Source organism: Patagioenas fasciata, chromosome 2 (genome assembly GCF_037038585.1).
Source record: "Patagioenas fasciata isolate bPatFas1 chromosome 2, bPatFas1.hap1, whole genome shotgun sequence".
Lineage (NCBI taxonomy): Eukaryota > Metazoa > Chordata > Aves > Columbiformes > Columbidae > Patagioenas > Patagioenas fasciata.
Window position 1 is genome coordinate 125,407,285 of NC_092521.1, and position 27,022 is coordinate 125,434,306.

General features: G+C 42.2%; 1 protein-coding gene across 1 annotated transcript; it reads right to left on the minus strand.

Moving 5' to 3' along the window:
- Window positions 1–27,022, minus strand: CMTM7 (CKLF like MARVEL transmembrane domain containing 7). Its single transcript, XM_065831248.2, has 5 exons — window positions 26,771–27,022; window positions 5,130–5,303; window positions 2,320–2,418; window positions 1,229–1,310; window positions 1–870 (listed from the first exon to the last, which is right to left on the minus strand). Exons 1-5 carry the CDS (start codon window positions 26,927–26,929, stop codon window positions 857–859), a joined length of 528 nt encoding a protein of 175 aa, XP_065687320.1. The 5' UTR covers window positions 26,930–27,022; the 3' UTR covers window positions 1–856.

The window sequence follows — 27,022 nt, forward strand, 5'->3', positions numbered from 1 at the left end:
TTAGAATCCAAAGAGAATAATTTAATGGAAATTTTTCTACAGAAGAGGTCTTGCAAATATGCATTTTATAAATGAGTATTTGCCAAAAGGAAAAAAAGTGATCCCATAAAACTTAAAAAACCATGTTCTTGGGTATGTACTTTCCTGTATTTGTCAGAGGGAAGTTTTTAAGAATAATCTTTGATTGTTAGTAACCTGTAAAAATCAGTGGAGAAAAAAACCAAACCAACAATTTAATCATGTACTGTTGGGGCTCAGGGGAGTGTTTGCACTGATGTATTCAAGTTGCAGTTCATGATCTTTGATGCTGTCTGAGCCGATTTTAGAAAAAGTCCACAGTTCTGATAGAAAGAGGTAACAAAGACTTGGGTCAGCTTATCCAGGCACAAATCAGTTTATAACAGTTCCTTCGTTAAACAAATCATCATTGGAAGTTAAGAATCAGGTAGGAAATTGTGGGATTTCCTTTCTGTAAACAGATGGAGGAAATCAGAAGCAGTTTCTCCATCCCTCTGAAAGCAGAACCAAATGACTCTCCAAATGAGTTTTAAATGCACTTGTTGCAAAAAGCTGGAAATGACCGCAGCCCAGCCCGCAAGACAGAAGTTGTCTTTCTCTGTAAAGCTCATAAAAAGCAGGTTCTCCATTATAAACTTCTTTGAGGGGAGGGGAAGTCGGGGGGGGAGCAAAAAAACTTTGGTTCACAACATTGTTTTTGCATAGGCATTCAAGTAGATCTTCAAAAGCTACCGGCTGTCCAGGCTGGCAACAAAATACCCATGCTCTCTCCTCAGTAGTGGACGCTCCTCTTTGGTATCTTATTTTGTAAGGTAGACATCTTGCAGAGGTGAAGAAGTCATACAGATGCATCTTTGAAAAGGAAGACAGTGTCAGTTCTGCTGCCACAAATAAATTCATCTACTTGATTAAGGAACACACAGGAAACCACCTTTTGGTAGGCGGCAGGGGAGGGAGAAGAGAAAGCATTGGTACATTCACTACTTGCTAGAAGCAAGTTGTTTTGCTCTTGTAGCTAGTTGTTAACAGCTGTCAGTAGCTGTGATACATCTATGTTGGCAGAAAATACGGAATTGTTGCTTTGTGAGTAATTTTGCGTAACAAGGTACAGGACATTAATAAATCCTTCCAGGTAGATACAGCCCTGTGGCAGAAAATATAAATATTCATTTTGGAAAGCATTCTGGCATTTACTAAGCATGATACTTACTTGATGACTGTGTGATGCATGAAACCTTGTAGGACGACCACATGCTTACAACACAAAGGATTGTAGCTAGGAACCCAAACGTCTGAACGAGAAAACAAACAAACCACAAATACTTACAGAACATTAGATGACACAGATTCCATTAACGTTGGACACTCTTGTATACCCAGATACATATTTTACAACGTTAACAGACCCCCCCAAAAGTGATTTTTTACTTCATTCTGCCAATATACTAAACAAATAAAAATTTTCATAGTATAACAGCAGCTCGTGTATTGTCAAAACAATGACTGAAAGATAAACTAAGAGTCAGGTACAAGGGAAGAGAAAAAGCTGGACAGCAGCAGAGCGTCTCAGCTTCTGGACTTCCCACTAGGATTCTGCAACAAAGACTTTTCCTAACACCTCTCATTACTGCTCTTTTACTGCCCCATTCAAACAAGTCTTTCCCTGCCATCTGCCAAACAAACAAGCCAAGTAAATCTTCTTGTTCGTTCGCACAATTAGGACTAAGTTTCTGAAAGTAATTATTTATTCCGGAAGTATTGTATTTCATGTCCTACTGCTGTGAAAATACTGTTGCCCACGCTCAGAATCCTGCCTCTCTCTATAAAGCCCTCCAGCCAACAGAGGCAGTGAGTATCTTCCAGTAAATCAGCCCAGGACCCCAGTAGGTTTTAGCTCAGGAGAAGTTATCTGGAACAGGGCTCTGTTCAGGAGCAGGAGGTGTCAAAAGCTGAGGTGAAATCCTTTAGGTAACTTCTACCTGCTACAACAGTCATTTGTCAAAACTGAATTGTTGCCTTAAACACATTGGTTCCTTTTAGTTGAAGCAGGAGCGTTTGGTTTCAACTCTCTGACAGGACAAATACCCACTTCAGTGGTGAATCTGGACTCTCACAACAAAATGTTTTTGTTGACATTGTGTTACAGAACATTCACTGACATAAGCTAGAAGATAGTTCACACAATCAAGACACAACAAGTGAGTCTGTAAGAAAATAAAATTACAAGTCATAGATTTCCAATGCCCTGTTTAATGTATATTGCAATTTTAAAAGTGTCAGGACTAGTAAACACAGTCTTACCGCTCCAGCCACAAGTCCAGTCAAATTGTAACTCTTGGATGCTGCTACAATTGATGCAATAAGAAGCAGAATTGTACCGATTAAATAATGAAGAAACTCCTGTAAAGACAAGCACAGCCTGTGTCAGATGGGAAACTTATCAGGAAAGCTTTTCAATATGTCTCAAAATGAAAACAAGTTGGCAGAGATTACTCAAACCTGAAGGACACAAACACGAAACTTTAAAAAGCTAAAAAAAAGAAAGAGAAAAAAAAACACCTAGTGAGTGGATTTTGTGCCACACCAGACTTTCTGTTTGAAGAAAGAGAGAGGGCCGATATTCAGGTCTACTAACATCATTGGAATAAGATCTTCTTACTGGGTATGGATGTAATCCTTTCAATTCAACATGGTATGTTACTGAGGGTGAAACATGTATCTTTATTGCATCAAGTATGCACCTCACTTAAAGAGAAAACACTGCCAGATTTACTAACAACTTATGTCAATCAAGACCAGAAACAGGAGGGAAGCCACGAAAAGCACAGCTACGCAGACACTCAGGCTATGAACTAGCACTATTACTACTATGAACACCCAGGCTCCTAAGTCTGTAAGGGTGGCTGCAGCTGTCCTGCAGTAAAACGTGATGCCAGGGGTTTTTCTTAGAGAACACTGAGGCACCACATTTAAGCTCTTCTCTAGTGCGACAAGTATCAGCCCAGGAGCCAATTTTACCTTTTTATAAGCAGGGGTTATCTGTGAATTTGGATTTTGAATCCTCACAAAGCTTATGGCAAGCAACATGGGTGTTTGCAAACTGAACATGGGTTGTTTCTTCTGCATGGTGGGGTGGGCAGGAGGGTACCTGCTTACTTTATCTGCATTGCACTACCAGCAGGAGCCAAGCAAATGCCAGGTATGAGGGAGAGCAGAGATTCTGTCTCAAACCAAAGGAGGGAGAATATGATTCCAAAAGGAAATGGTTCAAGGAAATCCCAGAAGAGAATTAGTCTATCATACCATATCAGTTTCCCTCTGCTCAGGAGGACCTTTGTCATAAAGTAGGCTCCAAGACTGCAACTTGCCTTCCTCATTCATAACCTTGTACCAGGTAATTAAGACCTCAAGCCTTGCTTTTGCTAGAATAAATTATTTCTGTAAGGAGGCTTCCCTGGCTAGTCCACGATGCAGCAGGCAAATTAGGCGTGACATTGCCTCCTTTGAGACACCAAATAAAGCAGTGTACACAGGCCACTACTTCGGAGGGACCTGAGGGATGGGCAAAGGTGCAAAAGAATCATCAAAGGCTAAATTAGGTGGTGAACCAAGCCTTGGCTGGGTCAGGAGAGGGCTCCTCTGGAGAAATAGTTTAAAAGGTATCAGTGCTGAACAACCTCTTGAACCACTGTGACTTTACTGACTGCAAATCACACCCCTTGATTGCAATGTAGGGATCCTGCCAGGAAATTCAGCCAAACACTAGCTGTGGTTTCCCAAAGTCTTTTGGAGGCCTTCCTGTTCTGTTCTATGGATACTTGAATATGTGACTGGAAAGGAGGCTGGTTGTAAAAGAGCAGCAATGTTCAGGCATCACATCCCATAAAGCTATCTGAAGCTGAAAAGCTACAAACTACAGTGCCTTAAACTCACTAGTGACTCTGGAACATTTAGGAATGATTAAACACACAAAAAAACCAAAAGCAGCCTATGCAGAGGTCAAAATGGCATAGTTGTGTTACAGCAATGCACACATTAAATGCTGCTTTGCAAAACTGTCATTTATTAGCTTATTTCAATCCCTTATTTCAATGCCTGCATCTGTATTATCTCTAGACAAAGAAGCACTTTCTAGAGACAGATAGTCGTGGTACACAGTTGAAAAAATAAAAAGGGGCGCAAGTCTAACCGTACTCTTCGGCTAAAAAGAAAACTTAATTTTTCCCTCTGGTTAGAAGTGGATGGATGGACAAACTCTTACATCTGTAAACCACTTACACAGCTTCCATTAAATGCCATTCAGCCACTTCTTGGATTTCAAAATCCCTCTATATCTCTCCAGTTGGCTTTCACCAACCCTTTGGTCCTTCCTCTGTGGCACTAACATGTAACTATGCGTAAAAGAGCCATATTCTAAGAGGTTATTTAAATCCGTCATTCCAAACTAGGACACAGGACTCTTCTGTTAGTTGACCTGACCCAAAGCTACTGAGGAAGCTCAGGTCTCATATTTTCTGTGCTGCTTGTCAATTCTCTGCTAGGACATGAGAGATGGATGGAAATGTGGGAATGAGGCAGGAACATCCTGCAGGGTATCCCAGGAATGGCCAGGCCATGGCAATCAGGCAGAGGCTCCTATTTCTTGCTATTGTTTAAGTTACCTAAAACCATACCAAAAAGAGACACATTTGACTTAAATAGCACTTCTAGACTTTATTTTGGGACAGGATGTTGTACATGAATTATAATGCTATGATTTGGTAGTCTTGCAATCCCTTAGCTGCTATAAATGACCTGAGCTAGGGCGCATCTGCTGAAGGCTGGGTAATCAGTATCAATTTAAATTGTCTCAGAATAGTACTACTGCCTTCCCTGGAGTAAATCTGGATTTATATCTGTGTAAAATAGGGCAGGATCAGATCCAAATCAGCTAAAAAACTTACAATTACAGCATTTGCTGAACTCAATATTAATAACAAAAGCAACAAAAAATATTTCGACACAAGGCAAAAACTAAGTATGTGAAAGACAGCCTATGATTGTGTGACAGGACAAGAAAATGGACTAATTGAGACATCAACACACAACAGAGGCAAGGAACCCAGACTTACGGCAAGTGGCCAGCTAACGCAAGTAAGCTTCTTGTAGATCCTGAAAATGTGGATAATATAGAAGAACAAAATCATAACGAAGTCGCACATGGTGACAATCTGAAAGTAGCTGTATGCACTGTTATCTGTCCATGGAGAACTATTTACACTGATGAATCCAATCAGCAGTGAGATCTGAAAGAGAAAAGGCACATTGAAGATTTTTCACAATGATGCTCAGAGGACCATGGAGATTATTTTAAACACAACAAAATGGCATTTAGACACAAAAGACAAATATCTAATGAAAATTGGATGGTCCCAACAAAGTGGAGGACAAAGTAATGAGCATAGTAATAATGTTTTAAAATTTGCTGTTAAATGAGCTAAAACCACCATTAAGAGCGAGGAAAGGGCCAACCACTAGAATGAAAAGTAGCAGTTTCAGCCTGAAGAATCCAACCTGAAGAAGTTCCTATGCGCAATACAACAGGTCTCAAATAAAGAAGAGGTATTGAATGCCTGGAGTTGCACCAACAAATGAAGCACCTAAGCCCCATGGACTTTCAGAAGGAAATCACTGAAGGATGTGAAAATGAAGGTACCCAGGAACACATGTGTTTTTACTTTCATTTAGTGAGATTTCTCACATGCTAAGTTTTACCCTTTCTTTTCTACCACCTATAGAGCAGGAGTATTTGCAGACGATAAGGTAGTATCACAGCAAATAATATAAACATTTGGAGGAACTGATTAATTCATCCTGCCACTAATACAACAGTTATAAAGTTTTAATATGTTAACATTGTCACATAAAACTACAAAGAGTTATTGTACAACTTCTCTCAGTTTTAGGCTTGCAAAAGACAAAAGGCTATTTCATTTGTTAAATCTAAAGCTGCTTGTTTATTGTACTAGCCTTGCTGCTTCTATCAGCCTGGCTACCCTGAGTGATAAAAATAAATCTACTGAGGATATACTCAAATATTTTCTTATTACAGGCTTTGTCAGTGCATGTCTTCAGCCACTGTGAGTTTTAGTTCATCCAAAGTCAGCTGGCAGCAGTAATGATTCACATTTTAAGTGTTTTTCCAAGACATTAAGAAACAATCTGAGGAAGCCAGCACTTCAAGATTCCACCATCCTCTCCCACACACTCACCTTCCAAACTCCTAACCAACTGCATCCATTATCAGAGTAGTTTCCTTAAAATTAAAAGGGAAAAAAAACACCCAACACCCAAACAGCATAGTTTAGATTCTTCCTGCTGTAGTTTTAAGCGACTTTCACCTGCTCAGTTCCAAGCAGACAGGCTAAACGTACACATCCTCAAGGGCAACCAAAAGCTCCATACATATATACAAATGTTACAACAAGTTCACAAGAACTTGCACCTTGACCAAATTCCATCCAAACAGTCACATCAATGTTGTGACAGTGAACCACCTCAAAAAGGTGGTTTTCTCCGAAGAGAAAAGTTAATGCTCTGGGATCCTTTCCCACACAAGTGGCTAAACTATTGTTAGATCTGGTCCAGTGCCATTACTTTTACCGTGGTAAAAATAATGTGATATTACCTTGATATTAGCATTGTAAGTGATGCTCAGTCCAAGCCAGTGACAGGCTTCCATGCTACAGTAAGCCTACATCTTCTCCCATCTTTGAAACTGATACAGGGTAGGGTAGACAGGACTTTCAGGTGCAGGGCTAGATCATGCTCAATGCTTTTCAAGAACAGAGGCTACATGTGCTTTCGAAAATGCATGATATTGCTCAGTCCCTGTCTCCCCAAATACATTCCTGCCCTCTGGTTCGGGAGTGTAACACCATTGCAGAATCCTGCATGTCTTCTGTCTGCACCATGCCCGTTTTCTGGGTCTCACAGCCTAGCCACTGGGGAATCCTAAATGCACAAAGTCTTGCATCTTGTGCATGACAGACCTTTCTGAGATGCTACATTTCTCAGAAGACAACAAAGCAATGCTTTCCACAATTCAGCATTTTAAGACTTTTGGCCCAGTTCTTCAATTCTGAGATAATTTTAATGAAGTTTTGTCCAATCTATGTCTACAAAAAACAGGTCTAAGTTAAACTGTGGTTTCCTGAGGGGCCATGGCCTTCATCATCTTCTCCTTCTCACCCTGATTTCACTCCCTATCATGTACTGGCTCCTGCATCTGTCTGTGTTGAGCCACCTCAGCAGAAAGTGAACTACTAAAAAAAGCAAACAGCTTTACTATGCCTCTGTCATCACACAAGGCAGGGTCAGGTGAGAAGAGAGTGTGAGGGAGAAGCTGGTACTGCAAGGGAAAGGATGGGAAGGACTGAGCAGGCAGGATGGCAGCAGCCAGTAACCACGCTGGCTCAGGCTGCCGCAGATCATCCATCACCATCTCCATTCCTTGAATCTTAACATCAGTTAAGCAAAGAGTTGTCTGACTTAGGCGTTGAATAACTTAATCAGAAGAAGATCAGTAGGTCATCTACCCCATAATCTAGGGTAATGCTCAAAGAGATGCAAGACACAGCAACTTATCTTCGTGACAAAATGAAAACTAAATTTAATGAAATTTCATTCTATAGGAAGACTCAACAAGAAGGCACAACAAGCATTGAATCTTGCTCTGGGATAAAGATGGAATGAGTACAACACTTCTCCAGCCACCAAAGGCTAAAAAGGTCTCCCTTATTCAACTGCCTTCACAATAATCAATTCTCAGTCTCAGTTATGCTGTACAATTGGAGAATGAAGTGCTAATTCACAGAAATATTAAATCTGCCTCTTGGCTCATTTCATGCTTGAACCATTAAATTTATCAGCTTTTTTTACTGTGTACAAAGGACTGGATCCTTGAAGTACAACCACTGCCCAAATAATAAGAAACACTGGTAGCAAAACCTTGGTTTAAACCAGACCCAGTTCTTTCAGTTTCATAGAAGCATAAAAGTTTGTTGGGTTTTTTTTTCAGTTAGAAGGTAAAAAAACTGAGAGGAGCATAAAGAACAATACGAACCATCCAAGGACAAGAGCAGGAAATTCATCTGAGATGTTATATTCCTCAGAAATAAGAAGATACAAGATACCAAGCAGCCAGTGAAGAATCTGCTCGGCTCCTACAAACAGGACAGAACTGCAGATTTGAACAAACATGCCTTCCATTTCAAGTGTACTTCACAATTTAAACAATTCCAAAAACAATAAGTAAAGATTCTTCCCTTCTTTGATTTTAGATGTGCCTCAGCACACAGGTGGGAAGAAATCCTGCACAGAAATATTTATTTCAAAGATTTCCTTTCTTAGCATAAATTTCACAGGAAGAGATGTACATGCAGTTTCTAAAGAGGGCTCTCTGATGGGAGGCACATAATGCTATTTCACAGGACAGGTGCAAAGGGGACCACATCAACGACTTTTATATAAAGCTATACTATGTTTCCCACACTATATCGCTTGCACGGGTAGCAAGTACAGTCAGAGTTTAAAACTCATCTGTTGAAAATGCTAATAAATGTAGGAAATAGAGCAACATAATATTATTTGTCCTTTGAAAGTGACAAATACCAGAGTTCCTTCACCAGATATTGGTTTATCATGATATACCGGGGGATGACTGCATTTTTTTCCCCCTGGAATTCCTGTTTCTAGAGAACTTGAAATTTAGCAATAAAATTATTTATACGTAACTGTCTGAGATACATTTCAACATACATCTCAAAAGTCAGTTTGTGGCACAGAGAGAGAAATGAATGGCAAGGCACTAAAATGAATAAATGTTATGAGTGTTCTTTATGCATCTGTGCTCAGGAGAGCAGGTTAATACATCTCAAAAATAAAAACTAGAGGCACAAAAAAAATAGGGCACTGCCATTTCCCTTGCAATATAGTATTTCACAGATTGTGAGAGTAGCAGACATGCAACCCACAGTCAGCAAGCCAGTCAGACCAGAAGTACAAGTCAGTGGTCAGTCTCATTAGAAGATTCCAATTTGCTCTAGAAAATACATCCAGCTTCAGACCTGGATTACAAAAAGGATGAGGTACACATTGCAGGGCACTACTATTTAAGTGCTTTCTGGTTTCTGAAAAGCAAAACAAATAACATACGCATCAATCAACTCCAAGAAGGGATTTTAGGATTTAAATAAAGTTCTGTATTTACTCCATTTCACAGAAGTTTATTGGCTTGAATTAATCTACTTCTAGACTTTCCATTGGACCAGATACTTGAAGCGAGTCATGAAGTGTGTTTAGGAACACTGGTATCACTGGTATACATCAGGAACTATCTCACAGTGAGCAGTGTAAGCTAAAGGCAGTCAGCGATTGCCAGGAGGCATTCAACACGTTATTAGACAGAACAGACATCATAAAAGAAAGATGGGAAGGGTCTGCATTCTCTTCTCTATTTTAGCTGGAGATGAGGCAACCACATCCTCTGAAATGTGTCTCTGGAAAATGTTGGCTCTTGCATAGCACTGACAAAAGCTCCCAAGACTAAGCATTCTGATTGGAAGTGAGCACCACTCTACCAAAAATGAAACATAACTTGCTCTTGCCTGATATGGTCCTCCTTCAAAAGCCAACCCATGTCCCCTAAAATAGGGTGAACAAGCACAGATCACTCAAGGGTGTTAATGGGAGATAGGACATAGGCTGAGAAGATCTGACCTTCACAAGAAAGAGGGGCCAGGTGTTATGCTGCTGCTGCCTTTAAGTGATAATGGCAAGGCTCAAGACCCGTTGTCCCCCATGCTGTGACACCACTCACTCAATGTGCCAGGCATGGCCCAGGCCACCAAGCCATGCCCATGGTGGAGGGGTAAGAGAGGGGCTGCAGCAGCACAAGGTGTGTTCCAGACATGCAGGAAATGTAAGGTGTGATACTCTGTATGTCTTGTGCTCACAGCAAGGATCACTGAATCAGAGAATGGTTGAGGTTGGAAGGGGCCTCTAGAGGTCACCTTGCTCAACCCCCCTACTCAAGCAGGTACATCTAGATCTGGTTGCCCAGGACTGCATCCACCTAGATTTCGAGTACCTCCAAACATGAAGACTTCACAACCAACATTTGACCATCCTCACAGTTAAAAAAGCATTTTCTGATGTTCAGATTGACTCTCATATGCCCATTGCTTCTTGTCCTGTCACTGGGCACTATTGCAAAGACTCTGTCTTCCTGTTGTTCACTCCCATCAGGTAGTTATATACATTGGTGGGCTCTCCTGAATCTTCTCCAGGCTGAACAGTCCCAGCTCCCTCAGCCTTTCCTCAGGTGAAGGATGCTTCAGAACCTTCATCATCTTTGTGGACCTGTGCTGGACTCACTCCAGTAAGTCCATGTCCCTCTTGTACTGGGGAACCCAGACCTGCACACAACACCACAGATGTGGCCTCACCTGTGCCAAGCAGAGGGGAAGGATCTCGGCGCGCTGGCAACACTTCCTAGAGCAGTCCACTTGGCCGCCTTTGACACAAGAGTGCATTGCTAGCTCATGGTCAGCTTGCTGTCCCTCCACCAGGACTCCAAGGTCTCCTCTGCAGAACCGCTTTCCACTCAGTTGGCCCCCAACCTGCACCAGTGCAGGGGCTTTTTCCCACATATTTCTGGATGCAGGACTCTGCATTTCCCTGTGTTGAACCTGATGAGATTCCTCTCTGTCCAGCCTGTCAAGGTCCCTCTCCAGGGCAGCACAACCCTTGGGCTCATCAACCACTCCTCCCAGCTTTTTATCATCTACAAACTTGCTGAGGGTGCCCCATCATCCAGGCCATTAATAAAGATGTTGAATAGTACTGGTTTCAGTATTGACCCCTGGGGCAGGCCACTAGTGACTGTCCTCCAAGGACCTTGTACCACAACTCTCTGGGCCTGGCCATTCTGACAGTTCTAAATACACCCCCACGTCCCACTTACCTAGTCCATGCCCTGTCAGCTTATCTATGAGGATGTTACGGAAGACCACAACTTTACTAAGATCAAGGTAAACAACATCCATCACTCTCCTCTTGTCCATCAAGCTAGTCACCTCATTACAGAAGGCAGTAAGGCTAGTCAAACATGACTTCCCCTCTGTAAGTCCATACTGATCCCCTTGTCCTTCATGTGTTCAGAAATGCTTTCCAGGAGGATTTTATCACTTTCCGAGGGACTGAGGTGAGGTTGACTAACCTGTAGTTCTCTGGATTGTCCTTCCTGCCCACAGAGATGACATCAGTCTGTTCAGAATGACACACTTTCCTTCTGTACTTCTTAGGCTAGAGAGGATAGGGAAGGAGTGGACAAGAGTGATGAATTCTCTTTCCCTGTGCTATAAAATACTACTTGAAATGTTTCCTGGAAGTGCTGTTCCTTTTAAAAATCAGCTGTTTTCCTACTCATTTCTTATTGTGCCTCTAAAAGAATTATCATCTAGAGTCTTGAAGGAAGTCAATCTTCCACTGCAGGAAAATTCAACACTTTCTTAAGGAAAAGAATCATGCTTTTGTATTATGAAGAGAGAAGACAGAAGGAAGATCCAACTTCCAACTACTCCTAAGGCAAACACACACTGGAGAAAAGGCCCATGGCATTAGGCCCAGATGTCATTGTACTCCTGATTTCAGATAGTTTGAATTCCACCTAGATCCTCCTCTGGTTTCCAGTCCGGTCATTAGTCACATGGGCCACCGTGAAACTGCCCAAGAGCTGCCTGCATCTCAGGACTAACAGGCTGGACTCCACTAACACAACTGTGCTGAAGCATACCAGCAAAGGTGGAAGATCCTAGACCAAGCCAGCAAGTCCAAAGCAGCTTAGAAGAGAATCACACGTTCCAAAGAAGAGGCAGGCAGAATGCGTGCCCGCCAGTCAGGAGATTACAGATTAATTTTCCTCACTAGTGCCCTGAGGGTAGTGAAGGAACCATAACATAAGCAAGAACTTGTTTTGCTCTCCATGTACCCATAGGTCAGATGGCACCATTAACCATTTTCTGATCATGTGGTAGAAGACTGTAGTTTGTGTGACCACAAAATAATTTTATAACTCAAGAATCAACCTGTGCAAATTCTTTGTATGATCTTTTTCTACTATCCTGTTTTAATGGATATAATCAATAAAGCTCTGGCTTTATTACCCATACTTAATTCTTGCGTAACATTGGAGGGAACCAAATTTTTCTGAGACTCAGTTACCTGCACAAACATAAATCCAGCTTGTTCTCCAATACTGACAAGAACCTACTTAAAAAGAAAGCCTAATGTTTTGAGCATTAGAGAACACATTTTCACAGACACTGACACAAGGAAGGAATTAAATGTCACTGGCTCTTGACTTCTGACCCCAGTTTTGAAACCATCAGACTATCTGAACTTCAGTAAATCATATATTTTGCTGCTTCAGCTCCCCCATTTACCAAATGAGGACTAATAAAGACTTCACATGCATTGTGCTAAAGTTTTTCACCTTCAAAACACTTTAGACAAGTAAAATAATAGTGTGAATTGAGAATAGATGGCCACTAAAAAAAACCAGCACTCCCACCCACCCCAAAAGAAGCCCAAATCAACAATCAACAGATCACAGATGTAACAGACCAGCATGGGTGAAAATATATGTAGGGATAATATCCAAGGAGGAAGCCATAGAACATGTAAAACATTAGGAAAAATGCTGGTCTTTTGAGGGTTGCTTTTTAGTTGATTTGTGGCCATTATACCACAACAGATAAACAAAAATGAGAGTCCTAGCTCACTGTAAAATGGGAAATGGTATTTATTTCCTGAATGTCGCTTATTTACTTACAATAGACTTTATTATCTTGTGTTGCAAAGAAAACACCATGCACAAGACATTGCAAATACACTGGAAGTGTAATCTTTAACGCTAAGGCAACTTCACTATCCATCGTCTTGACCATTCCTGACTGTCCTGTACCACAATTATCACACGCCCTTATCCAGTTGTTCTTTCACAATTCTATTAATGACTGCAGAGTAAGGGTCACCCTTTCCCACTGTGCCTGTACAACACCCCACACAGTGGTGATGTGCTGGATGCAGCTGGGATGGACTTAACTGCCTTCACAGCAGCTCGTATGGTGCTGTGCTTTGCATTTGTGGTGAAAACAGTGTTGATAACACATCAGTCTTTTGGCTGCTGGTGAATAGTGCTTGCATAGCAGCAAGGCCTTCTTTCTCTCTTCTCCCTCCTGTCACCCCCCAAAGCAAGTAGGCTTGCAAGTGGCCAGATGTTGGGAAGTGACACAGCCAGGACAGCTGGCACCAACTGACCAAAAGGATATTATATTCCAGACTGTATGAGGTTGTGTTCAGCGACAAAAACTCAAGAAAAGGAGACATAAGTGGAAATGTCTGAGGCTATGGCATTTGTCTTCCCAAGTAACCATTACACATGCTGAGGTCCTGCTTTCCAGGAATTGGCTAAACCTTGCTACTCCCCTCTGCTGATGAGGAGTCACGAAATCATTCCTCTTTTTGCTTTGTTTGCGTGTGCAGCTTTTGTTTTCCTTATAAAACTGTCATTATCTTGATCCACGGGCCTTCTCACCTCCCTTCTGTTTTCTCCTTGTCCTGTAGGAGAGAGGACTGATTGAGAAGCTGGGTGGGTGTTTGGCTGCTGACAGGGGTTAACCCACTGCAGGTGGCCTATGCCTTGCCTGGGACTTTCAGCTGCTGCAGCAGTACAAAGAATGTTATTAAAAATCTTCACTGCAGAAAGGAAATGAACAGGGTTCTTGCAAATCCCAAGATCATATACTGAACTGACAGGCTGAAACTGCTGTCTTACTGTGTAACTTTTCACTATGAATAATAATTTTCTTTTTTGGTATAGAAATAAGACATGAAATGCCAGCTAAACTGCAGGAAGGAAAGTTAATGTTGATAAGAAGCAAAATTGCCTCGAGGTGCCTAGTTCTAGAGAAACACTATAACTCTTATCTCAAAGATTTACCGTAATACTGCGACACACACCTTGTCATGTATAATCCACCCAGCACTGCATTATCATTTCATTGAATTACTGTGCCTTGCAATGTACAACCACATTCTTGCTTTCCTCAGAATATTTTGTTTTCTTTCTCGACTGTGCTCCCCTCTGCTACACTCTCCTGTAAGAAGCTGTACTATGGAATTTTGTCTACAGTGTTTCCCTTCCTTTTTTCTGCTCTTTATTCCCCTTTCCTCTTTCTCTACATTACACTACATATTTCTTCTCCCTTATATCTCTCCTTCTTCCCCATCTAAATTTCCCTCTCTACATGTGAACACACCATAATTTCCTCTTTTAATGTTCCCTAGCTATCTTCCACCGCCCCCCTGCATCAGGACATGCATTGCAATTAGCTAACTAAATATTAGCACTATTCAGGGGAAAAAGGTCAGGGGACAGGATTCAGCACAATATTTGACCTGTACAAAGACTGTGGGGAGCACCTCTGGTTTCCCAGTCTCCAGTTGGTAGTTGGCAATACCTGAAAGTCCTTATCCTTTACATCCTTCTCTGACAACTTAAGTCTCTAGAAGACAGAAACAGTTTTGGTGTGTTTGGGTTTTTAATTGCCTTTATATTTTTTCCCCCCGAATGCTGTAAAACTACATTGGAAGAGCTTCTCCACTGCACTTACTGGAGCACTGGGGAACCTCTGTACTGATTTAATGTCACAGAATCACAGAATGTTAGGGATTGGAAGGGATCTCAAAAGATCATCCAGTCCAATACCCCTGCGGGAGCAGGAACACCTGGATGAGGTTACACAGGAAGGTGTCGAGGCAGGTTTTGAATGTCTCCAGAGTAGGAGACTCCACAACCTCCCTGGGCAGCCTGTTCCAGTGTTCTGCTACCCTTACTGAGAAGAAGTTTCTTCTCAAATTTAACTGGAACCTCTCGTGTTCCAGTTTGAACCCATCATCCCTTCTCCTATCATTGGTTGTCACCGAGAAGAACCTGGCTCCATCCTTGTGACACTCACCCTTTATATATCTGTAAACATTAATGAGGTCACCCCTCAGCCTCCTCTTCTCCAAGCTAAAGAGACCCAGCTCCCTCAGCCTTTCCTCATAAGGGAGATGCTCCACTCCCTTCATCATCTTTGTTGCCCTGCGCTGGACTCTCTCCAGCAGTTCCCTGTCCTTCTTGAACTGAGGGGCCTGGAACTGGACACAACATTCCAGATGTGGTCTCACCAGGGCAGAGTAGAGGGAAAGGAGAACCTCCCTTGACCTACTAACCACCCCACAGTGGGTGGTGAATCTGAATCTGAAAAGAGGAGGACTCAGAACTATTCATGAAAAAACTGGTTGATACCCTCTTAAAACTTACCCAAGTTCAGTGCAAGCAATAGTAAGTACAGAAACTGTCTCTCTACAGATTTGGAGCAAGGGACAGCACTGACTCATATCCAATTTTAGCGCAGTCTTTTTTAAAAAAAACCAATATAGTAAGAGCTAAATGCTTTTTGTATTTGAATGAAAAAAAAAGTCCAAGTTTCCAGCTTATGACACCAGCCAAGATAATAAGTGGAATTTTCCATCCCTAAGCGAGCCAGTCAGGACAGCTATGCCCTGAAGAAATGTCAGTGACTGTAGCTGTACATTTCCGAATGTTACACCTCACCACAGTGAAGGAATACCCATCTATTATTAAGTACATATTTCTGGATAGAATAAAACCATTTTTTTAACAGCTTCCCAAAACAGAAAGATGAGCAAAGCACAGACAAAGGTTACAATTGTAATTCATGCAAGACTGGTTCAGCTAATTTAAGCAACAACATTGACTGCTGCTGTAATAGAGATTTCCTTCTCCCAGGGCAGCGCTGGAAATGTGAGCTGCAACAGCCAAACCTCCACTAGAAAAAGAAGATTAAAAAACCAGTCCATTTAAAACTTTGCTAATGACAGATGAAATCAGCTGCCTTCAAGTGCATGGTTGTGTGAAGCTGTCAGTCGTTGGTTGCACAATAATCTCTCAGCCCCTGCGTCCGAGCAGATTTCCTTCTTGTCTGGCTGCTTTACTAAAATAAGGAGGCTGCCTGGCCTCTGATAAGTGACTTCTCTTGTGCACCACCGTCTGCAGGCAATTTATTGAAGATAAAAATGGTGGGAGGGTGAGAAAAGGTGAAATAATCTTATTCAGACCCTCTACGACCCAGATAACAAGACAATCCTAAGTACAAGCAAGTGGTATTCTTTTTCTAGTAATAAGAAGTTATCTATCTGCTCAGGCACAGGCCTCAGTGGTAGAAAAGGATGAGGGGTAATCACACAACCAGCACATGAATTACATTATTAAAGAGCCCTTGTAACAGGATGTTAGCCATGATCATTAAAAAGGCAATTCTTTGTAACAACAAGGTACAATTACGTCCTGCCTACAACTGATCTCAGTGTATGTAATACTTCAATCCCACCACCACCAGTTTAGCCAGCTCCCTGCCTCAATCCCCACAGCTGCCTGCACCGCCACTGCATCACACAGAAAGACACCATACAATCCTGTATGTTATCAACTGAAAGCTGAGGACTTTACAGTTATATGGCAAAGAATATGCTATATTCTCACCAGGTAGTGAATTGCTTTAAAACAAAACAAAAAAACCACAAAACACACAATACAAGTTTGTTACCAACGACAATCTCATAATTTTATTTATTTTCTCTCCAATCCAATATTAACAGATTTGTTTTATAAAGCAACTTAAAATCAAAACATTTCAACTGCAAAAGCATTATCAGTAAGTTTATCCAATCTACACAGAAGATGCACACATGACACTCAATACTGCAGTCATGTAAGTGATAATTGAGTAACACTGCACAAATGCCATCCTCAAGTCACAAACAATTCCCAAAACACATAAAACTCATTGCAAAACTGTATTAATGGCACAGCTGATTTCTAGCATGTCTGCAAAGGACAGGAACAGGATTTTAAATATAGAAAATGCCCCAGCAGGGTTTTAACTCTGGGAAATATGGCTGCTTTCCCTCTAAGTCTCAAAGAAGCGCTTATGCCTTTCTAGACACTTGCAATGACTAAAGGTACTATTCTGGAAAAAAGTCAGGAGGCCCCTAAGCTTTGTGAGTATGTAGTTTGTCCATCTATTAATAAGGAATTATTTCTGTATGTATGCAACAGCCCCATGTAATGGCTAGCCGGCCACCCACTCCGGTGGTTTCTCCCATCTCAAATCAAGTCATAATCTCCAAATCATGGATGAACTTGCTATTTCAGGTAAGTGTAGGGACACATCTTCTACAATTGGTTTTCTCTACAGATACACAGACACAATCACTGGCTCAGCCTGTGCACTCTGCCCTCCTCCCAGGTGAGGTACTGGTTGCGGTGCTCGTTGGAAATCTGTGTCCCACAACACGAAGCCAATTGCCCATTTAGAAAAACAGCACCCCATTGCTGCAAAAGGTATGCATGCAGGTGGCTCCTGCTGTAATTCACTCCACTGTAGAAGACCATCTATCTTGCACAGTAGGGAGAATCCCTCTGTCACAACTCAGAAAATCATAGGAAGTAAAAAACATTCTAAGAGACTGGAATCTCCAGAGTCCTCTAGTAGAAAGTGGAGGATAGCAACCAGAAATATATGGATCAATATAAACAAATCTTTGCAGATTCAGAAATCACACAGCAAGCTGTCATTGTTACTTCTCTCCTCTGCAAGGCAACTAGTTCCAACATTTAGATCCTCCTGGAGTGCCACATTAACTGCTCTCTTGGTCTAGTAAACCCAAGAGTCAGACAGAATGACAGGACAAGACAGTCCACAGGGTGGGTAGGTTTGTGTAAATGGAGAAAGACTGCCTCGAACACACAAGGTGCTTCTGAGGCAAGAAAAGGATTGGGAGAAGAGAACTGTAGGCCAACAAAAGCATGTTTGGTAGAACCTAAAAAGTAAGATGTTTGAGCTGTCTTAGGGAATGGCAGAAAAGTAGCTCTTAATGGCAGAAAGTAATCCAACAATGATGTACAGGAATGTACATGCTCATGGAGGTACAAAGACACCTAAACTATGTAAACATTGCTGGAGAACTTCGTCCTCTGAGGCTGTTGCTGTAAAAGCAGCCAAGTTCATCAGCTCTGGAGAGGGAACCCTCCTTGGGAGCAGGAGACTGACGACCTCACCTGCCACACCTCTTCTAGTTGGCTGGGAAGGAGAGCTCCTTGTAGGAGCAAGGCACCTCTGAAACCACTGCTCTGAACCATTTTCAGATATATTGTTTGGCTTGTTTGTATTGTTTGTCCTTTAAATAGTCAATAAAGTCCCATATTGTCAGTAATATAGAAAATAGAAAGAGCTTAATCCTTACTTGTGAACTACAGAGCTCTTGTAGGTAAAGTTCATGGCTGTCCAAAAGTGGATCTACCAACCATGCATGGCAATACCACCTACAGAGAAGGAGCCCCCATTGGCTGATCAGCCAAGCTTGGCTCAGACTGGCTGGCTTCTGGAAGCCCAGGGTACAGGGTTTATTATTAACAAACACCCACAAACTGCGCAGCAAACTGCAGGGTTTCCCCCTCGACCGGGATACCCAATACGTACAGCTACTTAAAATTCAAATAGGAACCTATAACAAAAAACTAGTACCTCAATGCAACAATCATTCGAGTAACGTATCAAACTAGCTGCACAAAAAATCAAAAGCACATGCAATCTCATCTTCCTGAAAGCAATTACTGAGATAAGGAATATCTTGTGAACTGCTCAGTGAAGTCTCAGCGCCCATGCCTGCTAACCCTCAGCAAGCAACCTGCTCATCTCTCGCCCTTACAGATGCTACTGACAACACAACCTGTTCTCATTGTCTGAGGCATTTATTGCTTGACTGATTCAAATCTTCAGTTAACACCTGCTATATCTCCCTGCCCCAGAGAACACCACGCTGACATCTGGCAGTCGCACAGACAGCAGTTTAAAAGTTCATATCTGTTGTCTCCAGCAAAGGCTTTGTTAGCCATGGCAACAGAGCCTTGAGCAAGGTCTCCTTGAACAAGAGGAGGACTTGTCTACATAAACCGAGTCCACGTTGTTAGCTGTGCTGGCAGATCATCATTTTTATCAGAAAAAAAACAGGTGAGAGTTCCCAAAAATGCTAACATCGTGACAATTTCCAGACCAACCAGCATCATCACGACTTGGCTGCTGGATCAGACTGGCCCTCAGCGCACAAAAGAATGACCTTTTCTAAGTGCAAACACTTGATGCTTGGCGAGGTGCCAGAGAAGTGAAGGGCGATGAATGAGGGGGGAAAAATAAATAAGAAGAGGTGAGATTGCACAGTGGCACTGTCACAGCCGACAGCTTCCAGTGACTGCCTGGAGACTGACAGGCCTCTCAAACACGCTGGGACAGCACTCCTGTGCCTACTAGGAAGCTTCACTCAAGCAATCTACAAAAGGCTCAATTAGCCAGCAGGTGACAAGCAGCAATTGAGGACTGAGTTTTTCCCAAACAGATGAGAGAGCTCTCAAAGTAGCCTCCCCCAAAGTGTGATTACCGACTTGTAGGACTACGACTCGCTGTAGTTTCGCAGCTGCTGCTGGTCATCTCAGGTTAACAGCATACTTCTCTCCCAGTCAGTACTTGATCCTTGGATTCACCAACAGCATTGAAAAAACAAACAAACAAACCACCAGAAACATTCTAAGAAAATTCCCCCTTGAAGCAGCTTCTCAATCTTGTCATCCTTGTGTTTCCATTTTCCTTAAGGGAAGCTGTGAGCAGCAGAGGAAGCCATAAGCGTTGCAGCTGACGATACTGTTGCAAGAACAGCAGCCAAATCTGCTTTGGCTTGGAAAGCTGCAGTTGCCTGACTTCGACCGGTCATACACATTTGTACTTGCCATTACACTCATTGAATTACCAGCACTGCAGCGCAGGGAGTTGTTTCAGCCCTGACGATCCCTTAAGAATCTGAGTTACGCAAAAAACAGGAAGCTCACAGGTGGGTGAATGGAAATCACAACAATTGTAGAGTTTGATCTCTGTGTACAGCAAGTAGCAATTTCTGGATGCTGTGTACTTCACATCTCACCACAAAATAGGAGGACAAGGCCACAGTGCACGAGGTGACAATAGCACAACAGAGCCAACTCAGCCACAGTACTGAGTGAATAGCCCACAAGGACTCCCCAGGGAGGGGAGCGGGGGAAACACTTACTCATAGTAAGCAAACACTGTCTGGCTTTGGGGACAATACCCTGGTGATGCAGAGCCCCACGGTCAGATGCACTGCCCTCAATGCGGTACGGCCACAGCATTACTGGATTACGATGAGACGCAACAAGTTGTTCCAGCATCTACAGCCCTGGAACCCAGTAAAGGGTGCTTGGCAAGATGTTCTTCACCATTTATAGGCTCCACCAAGCTGGTGGAGACCGCACTTGCAAAGAACTGATCCCCTGGTTTCTGTTTCTCTGTGGCAGGAAAGGAGGATGTTCCAAGGGATACCATCTCCAAAGAGAGTGAAGAGAGGGAATACACCGCACTTGCACGTCTTAAAGGGAAGTCACAGAGCAGTCAGAATCCATACTTTTCACCACATCTTATCCATGGACACCATGTAAACCTGATTAAGATTTTTAAATGGCATTTGCAAATCTAACTTCCTGTAAAACAAATGTCACAGGAAACCACTGCCAATACTTCACTCTGCTCTTTCAAGCATACTAAACACATCTCAGGTGATGTGGTAAATTTCGAGGCTTCATTTCTTTTTTTTTTTTTTTTTTTCCAGAAAATGTATTTGCTAACCCTTGTTCAATGACCTCTTTTAAAGAGCACTACATGCACTAAGGTTGCTAATCAATGTATTGCAACAAATCCTAATGGATGGATCAAATGAGCAATGAAATGTAGCTCCAACTTTGTGTTTTCAGGAAGCCTCTCCTGGGACACAGATAAAACATGCACTGACACATTCAGAACAGAGATTCCCTAGTGTTTGACAATGACTGTAACTGTCTTTTTACAAAATGTACTGGAGTTTATTTTTAGCCTTCTAGACTAGTTTCATCATCAGAAAAATAACTAAGATTTCTTTTGTTGAAAGAGCTAGAAATTATTACAGATGGTACAAAACTTACCCCTGCTCAAGAGAAAAAGAAAAAGGACTAATTTCTTGTTTGTGGTTTGAAGCACATGGAACAACTTCAGGCTTATGTAGTTCCTGCCCTTATATGCCAGACACTTGTTCTTGCTGACAGTGATCTCTATAGCTGCAGTGTTCTCTAAAAACTCTTACAGAAAAAAGAAAACCAAGGTAGAGCTGGAGTAAAGCTTTGTCAGTTCCCTGGTTTGGTTTACTGCGTAACCTTGTGAGCAGCTGCACCACCGCAGCTGAGAACCCCTGCATGGAGGTGAGACGGGGAAAAATCCTTAAACTGTGTTGCCTGTACAGTTTGGTCTCATCAGATGACACTGAGCCTACCACCACGCATTCCTTGGTTAACACCCAGGGAACACGCTGTTTGCTCGCAGCCCTTATGCAAATACCTGGGCAGAAATTGTAAAATGTCCATCCAGAGCACAGGAATGGAAAAAATAAAACTGGCCAGGCCAGCCTGTTTCAATGATCTCAGAGTGGAAATACCAAGACTTCCCAGACTTATTGGTTTTAATTACTAGGCTTGGACATTCCTCACTCAAGTGCTCCTGCTTACTTGGGAGCCACCTATGACTCTGACAATTTTTTTCTCTCTTCATCCAGCATGCCAAGCAAGGTTCTTTTACTGCAGCTTCTAGCAGAACAACAAAAATAATTAGCAGCTACAAACATATAGCTCCGACCTTGCTTGAAAATAAAAACTTTACTGCTAAAAACCATGCCCCATTCCTTATTGCTTAGCCAGTAGTTCAATCACATAGTTGCAGATTTAAGATACCTGCACATTCTTGGGGTGCTTCTCCTTAATTATTATTTTCTTTGCAACCATAAAATGCCTCCCACATGCCTCAAAACAAGACTTTCTGTGTAATATGTCATGACATCACTGATAGCTGCTACAGCACTATTTTTCATGTTTTCTGTCACCAGCCGGATGAAAAGTGAAGCAGAACACAGAACTATTTGAATCTAAGCTTTGTAGGTTAGCATCTGGCAGCTTTCACCAAGCTTGTTAATTCTGGACAGTATTTTCATTTGGAAGAACGATAGACAGGGTGAGGGTAGCAGAAAGTTAAAAGAGGAGTCTACACAGGACCCAGCGATTGGCTTACAATTCCAGCATCTCTGCACATCACCAGACTCCCTCGCTTCTGCCGGAGCAGAATTATTACCATACAGGCAAAAATCATATGACACCGATGTGCTGCTGCAAAGAATTAGATGTTTTACTTCAGTCGCCTCTATGGACAGAAAGATGTTTCAGGCTCAAGATCAAGTTAGAAGACTGAGTAGCAATCAAATCTTCCCAAGTATAATTTGCATTTGTGAATTTCCTGTTCCTCTATCAATGGTTTTGATTAGGAATTGTTTTCTTCCACTAACAGACTTTGCTTTCTTTCCATATTTTAACTCCTTCTGAAATTAGCTCCCCAGTAAATTTGTCTGACATCATCCAACATATTCAGAAGTTGATCTTGGCTCCAACAACCATCACCATTTTCTAGCTTTCAATGTTAGATGTATTACTATTATCTTGAATATTATTATTCAACTACATGTTACTATACAAATAACTCAGAGAGGTTTCAGCATACCTTCAAGTCACTCAGAACTACAGATTGTCTTGTTGGCCATTCACTTATCAAATATGTAAGTGCTTTTGTCAGGACACACTTTGGAAATTAGAGATACTCAGCAGAAAAGCTTTAACAGGAAAGCTTTAAGCCTTAGCATTTTTAATAAGTTAAAATTATGCTGTTAAGTCAACTTTTATTGAATTCATCCTTTTTAAACTTGTAATTGCTTGTAAATCTTTTTTATCAGCCTTGAGAAGATAATTTTGATTTTCTTCTTTTCTGTCTGGTGAAACTGCGCCTTCCTGGTTCAAGTTGAGCTGAAAGAGTCAACACTGGTTTTAGCTTAAAACACCCTGTATTCTGAGGCTGTGTTTACTGTGCCAGAACTACTGTCCACTCAGTAACAACGATGTTATTGTGGGAACAACTGCCCTTAGTCTAAACTGTGGTCAAAGTCAGCTTGGCCCAACCTGAAGGAGCTGAAAGACAGACAAAACAGGACATGGGGCCACCTCTGCACCTCTCAGAGTCCAGAAACAAGGAACAGTGCAACAACAGTTTGAGAAGCCTCAGAGACCTACAAAAGCAAAGCAGAGAGCTTGGCAAAACTGCATATAAAAAACAAATAAAGCTGTATTAAACCAGTTGAAGTGGCTTAGATGTTGAAAATACTTCGTAACTTCCTGTTAAAATCAGAGCATCACTGCAAGACTGGATTTTGAAAACAGAGCCCCTACTAACATTAGTAATACTCACACATGAAAAACAGCTTTCAAGCTGTCTTACTGCCATGTAAAATACATAAGTCACATAACTATGTTTTTTCCTCCATTTTATTTTATTTACAGACCATTCCCTAAGCATTAGAAAGCCAGGAACTCAACACATAAAAAGCATCATCTTTTCAAAGCTATAATCATTCTGCAAGGTTTAAGAAATTCTCCAGTGAAAAAAAGAGGATTTTGTGGAGGCTTACAGGCAAGAAAGACATTTTTTACTTTTTAATTTCATTCTACGCTAGACACCACAGCATCCAGAACTTGAAAGAACTGGTAACATTAAGACATTAGCAACAATTCAGGAATAATCAGATTGTTGCACAATCTCTTCATCTTGTCCAAGACTGCTGAGTTTTAGTCCTTGTGTTCCAATTTTAGAGGAGAACAGCTGTAACATTATTGTCTATTTCCTTCATATAATTTCTATAGCACATTTATGTCATCTATTAGAATTATTTCATGCACATATACATACAATCATATTTTTTTTTTAGCTTGCAAGCACTGCAAACATCCCTTAACATTACAGTAAATGACGAAATGTTTCTTTCTTGTTCTCTCTCATTTAATTTACTTCTTGGTCAAAGGGATTGAGGAAGAAAGAGAAAACAGGCACAGTAACATTTCCTCTTCATAACCACAACCATTCAGAGGCCCACTATGCAATTTAATGTGATATATGTCTAACCCAAAAGACCTTACCTTTGCCTTCTGCCTGCATAATGGTTCTCCTTCTTAGTAAGACAGCAGTCCCACCAGCCACATTAACACTAATGCAGGAATGTTTCTCGATCTAGCATGAAGAATTTATTTCAAAGAAGAATATTGCAAACACCTCTTACTCAAAGAACAGAATGCTACTACAAGTGGGCCCACAGATACAGTGGATATACTCTCTGAGAGGAGATAGAGCAGAGCTGCAAAAACACTTAGCTCTCCATATTTTACTGGATGCAGGAGTTAATCTAGAACTAACCTATCCTGGTTATTTCTAAACACTGCAGCACAAACATTTAGTTTTCTTAGGGAATTATTTGAGAAGACAGTATTGTGGTACCATATGAAAACAAGTTCATTTGCCCAATGTTCCTTGGACACCTGAGGTAACTCCCACTGGTGTTATTCACAGGCAAGCTGGAAAGCAGAAAAAAGTAAGAAGGTGAAGATGAAAGAGTGCTAAGGGGAACTAATTTACACTATTTTAACTTCTGTTAAAGTCACCACAGAAAGCCACTAACTTAAATTCTGATGAATTTTATATTGAACAGCACTGATAAAATACTACTTTATGTAAAGTGTGTGAAGCATTGCATAAAATTACATAGATTTACATAATTACATAAAAATATGTCAAGTATGTAAAGTACACACACACATTTTACATGTGCACCAAAACCTGAAATTTCAGCACAAATAAGCATGCTTGTGCTAGCTGTATGAGCCACACATTGTAGCTGTATTGACAGCATAGCAGGATGGAGAGCAGAGAGGAGTAGGTATTTCTAGTCCATAAAAGGAACTGTTCTTTCTGCAGTGTTGAAAGCAAAAGGGTAAACACCCTCTTAGCTAATCAGCAAAGCACAGGTTGCAGGACCACAGCTTCATCTGCAATGCAGACACACACTCTCAAAATAATGTGATTTGTCTCCTGAAAAGATACTCCAGATCCATATGATGGTTTGAGAACAACCCAGTCCCAGAGAAGGCAGCAGACAATTGTTTGTATTCCTACCAAACAGAATTCATAGCAACAGACAACTCTGAGGTCTTGTAAGTGCAGTACAAATGCTCAGCAGGTGCAGGCAGCCATGCTCAGTCACATTCAATTACACCTCTTGTGAACAAGGCTCATTTCTAAAGGCAGCTGATGGCTATTAATGAACTGGAAGAAATTGAGTACCTTTTAAATAGAAACTTTAGGATCTGATATTACTCAACGGCAACCTAGAACAAAATTATTCCTAATTTCTAATGTCAATTCATGACTCCATGGACGCTAAGAACTTACAGAGGTTAAAAAAAAAATGTCTAGATGAATAAATGCAGGCAGAAAAAAGAAGGCATTGGGGATTATCAAAAACGAAGGCAACAACTCCACCATAAACTTTTGTCAAGGTACTAGTTTTTGCAGGACGAGACTGTATGTGAGGAGGTATCACTACATGTTGTCTTCCATGCTGTTTTCTAGACATCTGTTGTTCACTGCCATTACTGGAATTAAGCTGACAAACCACTCCACGGACAATTATGTGCCATAGAAATAAGAAAGAACGTATCCATCTGTTAATCCTCTCCACATCTAAATGGAGCAAAATTTTTTACACTAAGTGAAGGCATCAGCTCAAATCCTGGCAGCGCTCCACTATTGATTTATTTTGAATTTCTGCTTTTCAGCCGTACATCTCCCACATCCCTTCCTGGGTCACCAGGGCACTGCCTGGAGATCTCCGGGGCAAGGAGCCAGCTGGACTAGTGGTCTCAGCCACAGTGCCTGCCCTTACCAGCCCACTGTAAGCACTAGCACTTGGCCCTGCTTTCTCCCAAAAACTTACCCATGCTCAGGTACTGGAAGAGGCTGCCCAGGGAAGTGGTGGAGTCACCATCCCTGGAGGTGTTTAAAAGACATGTAGGTTCTTATGTCTAGAGTTAGGTTAGGTTATGGTTGGACTCGATGATCCTGAGGGTCGCTTCCAACAGAAATGATTCTATGGATTCTATGCATAGGAATCAGGTGTTCCGCTGGAGCATGATGTGCCTTCATGTCACCATGTTACCATTATTATTAATGGCAAAAAGTTGTTAATACTCATAATTTCCATTGGCTATGATCCTCAAGATGATACCACAAAGTACTTCGAGCAAGTAGCGATACCCTGGGCTCATATGTCGGAACAGAAGTGCCCATCGCTACCTTAGGCAAACTCAAAGGCAGCTCCTGATGGGCCATAACACCTCACCTTGCCAGAGGAGCCGCCGCTTCTCCTCCTTCCCGCGATCTGCGAGAGCTGAGGAGTAACATCAGCGGCCGGAACGGCAACGAGCGGCGCCCCCAGCACCCCCCGAGGACGCTCTCCAGATCCTCCGCCACAAGAAACACCCGCCAGGGGTGGCTGCGACGCCCGCGCGGGCCGAGGGTCCCAACGGTCCCCAAAGGGCGCCCCCGCCCCGCTCGCCCCTTACCATCTGGGCCACCTTCAGCATGCCGGCGCAGGAGCGGAAATAGGCGCCGTCCATGAGCTCCGCGTCGGAGCCTGCTGAGGAGGCAGCGGTGGCGGCCGGTGGGGCCGCGGGCCCCCCGCTGCTCACCCCGGTGCGGATCACTCGTGCCCCGTGAGACATGGCTCCCTCCCGCGCTCCCCTCGCCGCCGCCCGGCCCGGGACACACAGACGGGACGGGACGGCGAAAGGCGGAGCCCCCAGGGCTGGCGGGGG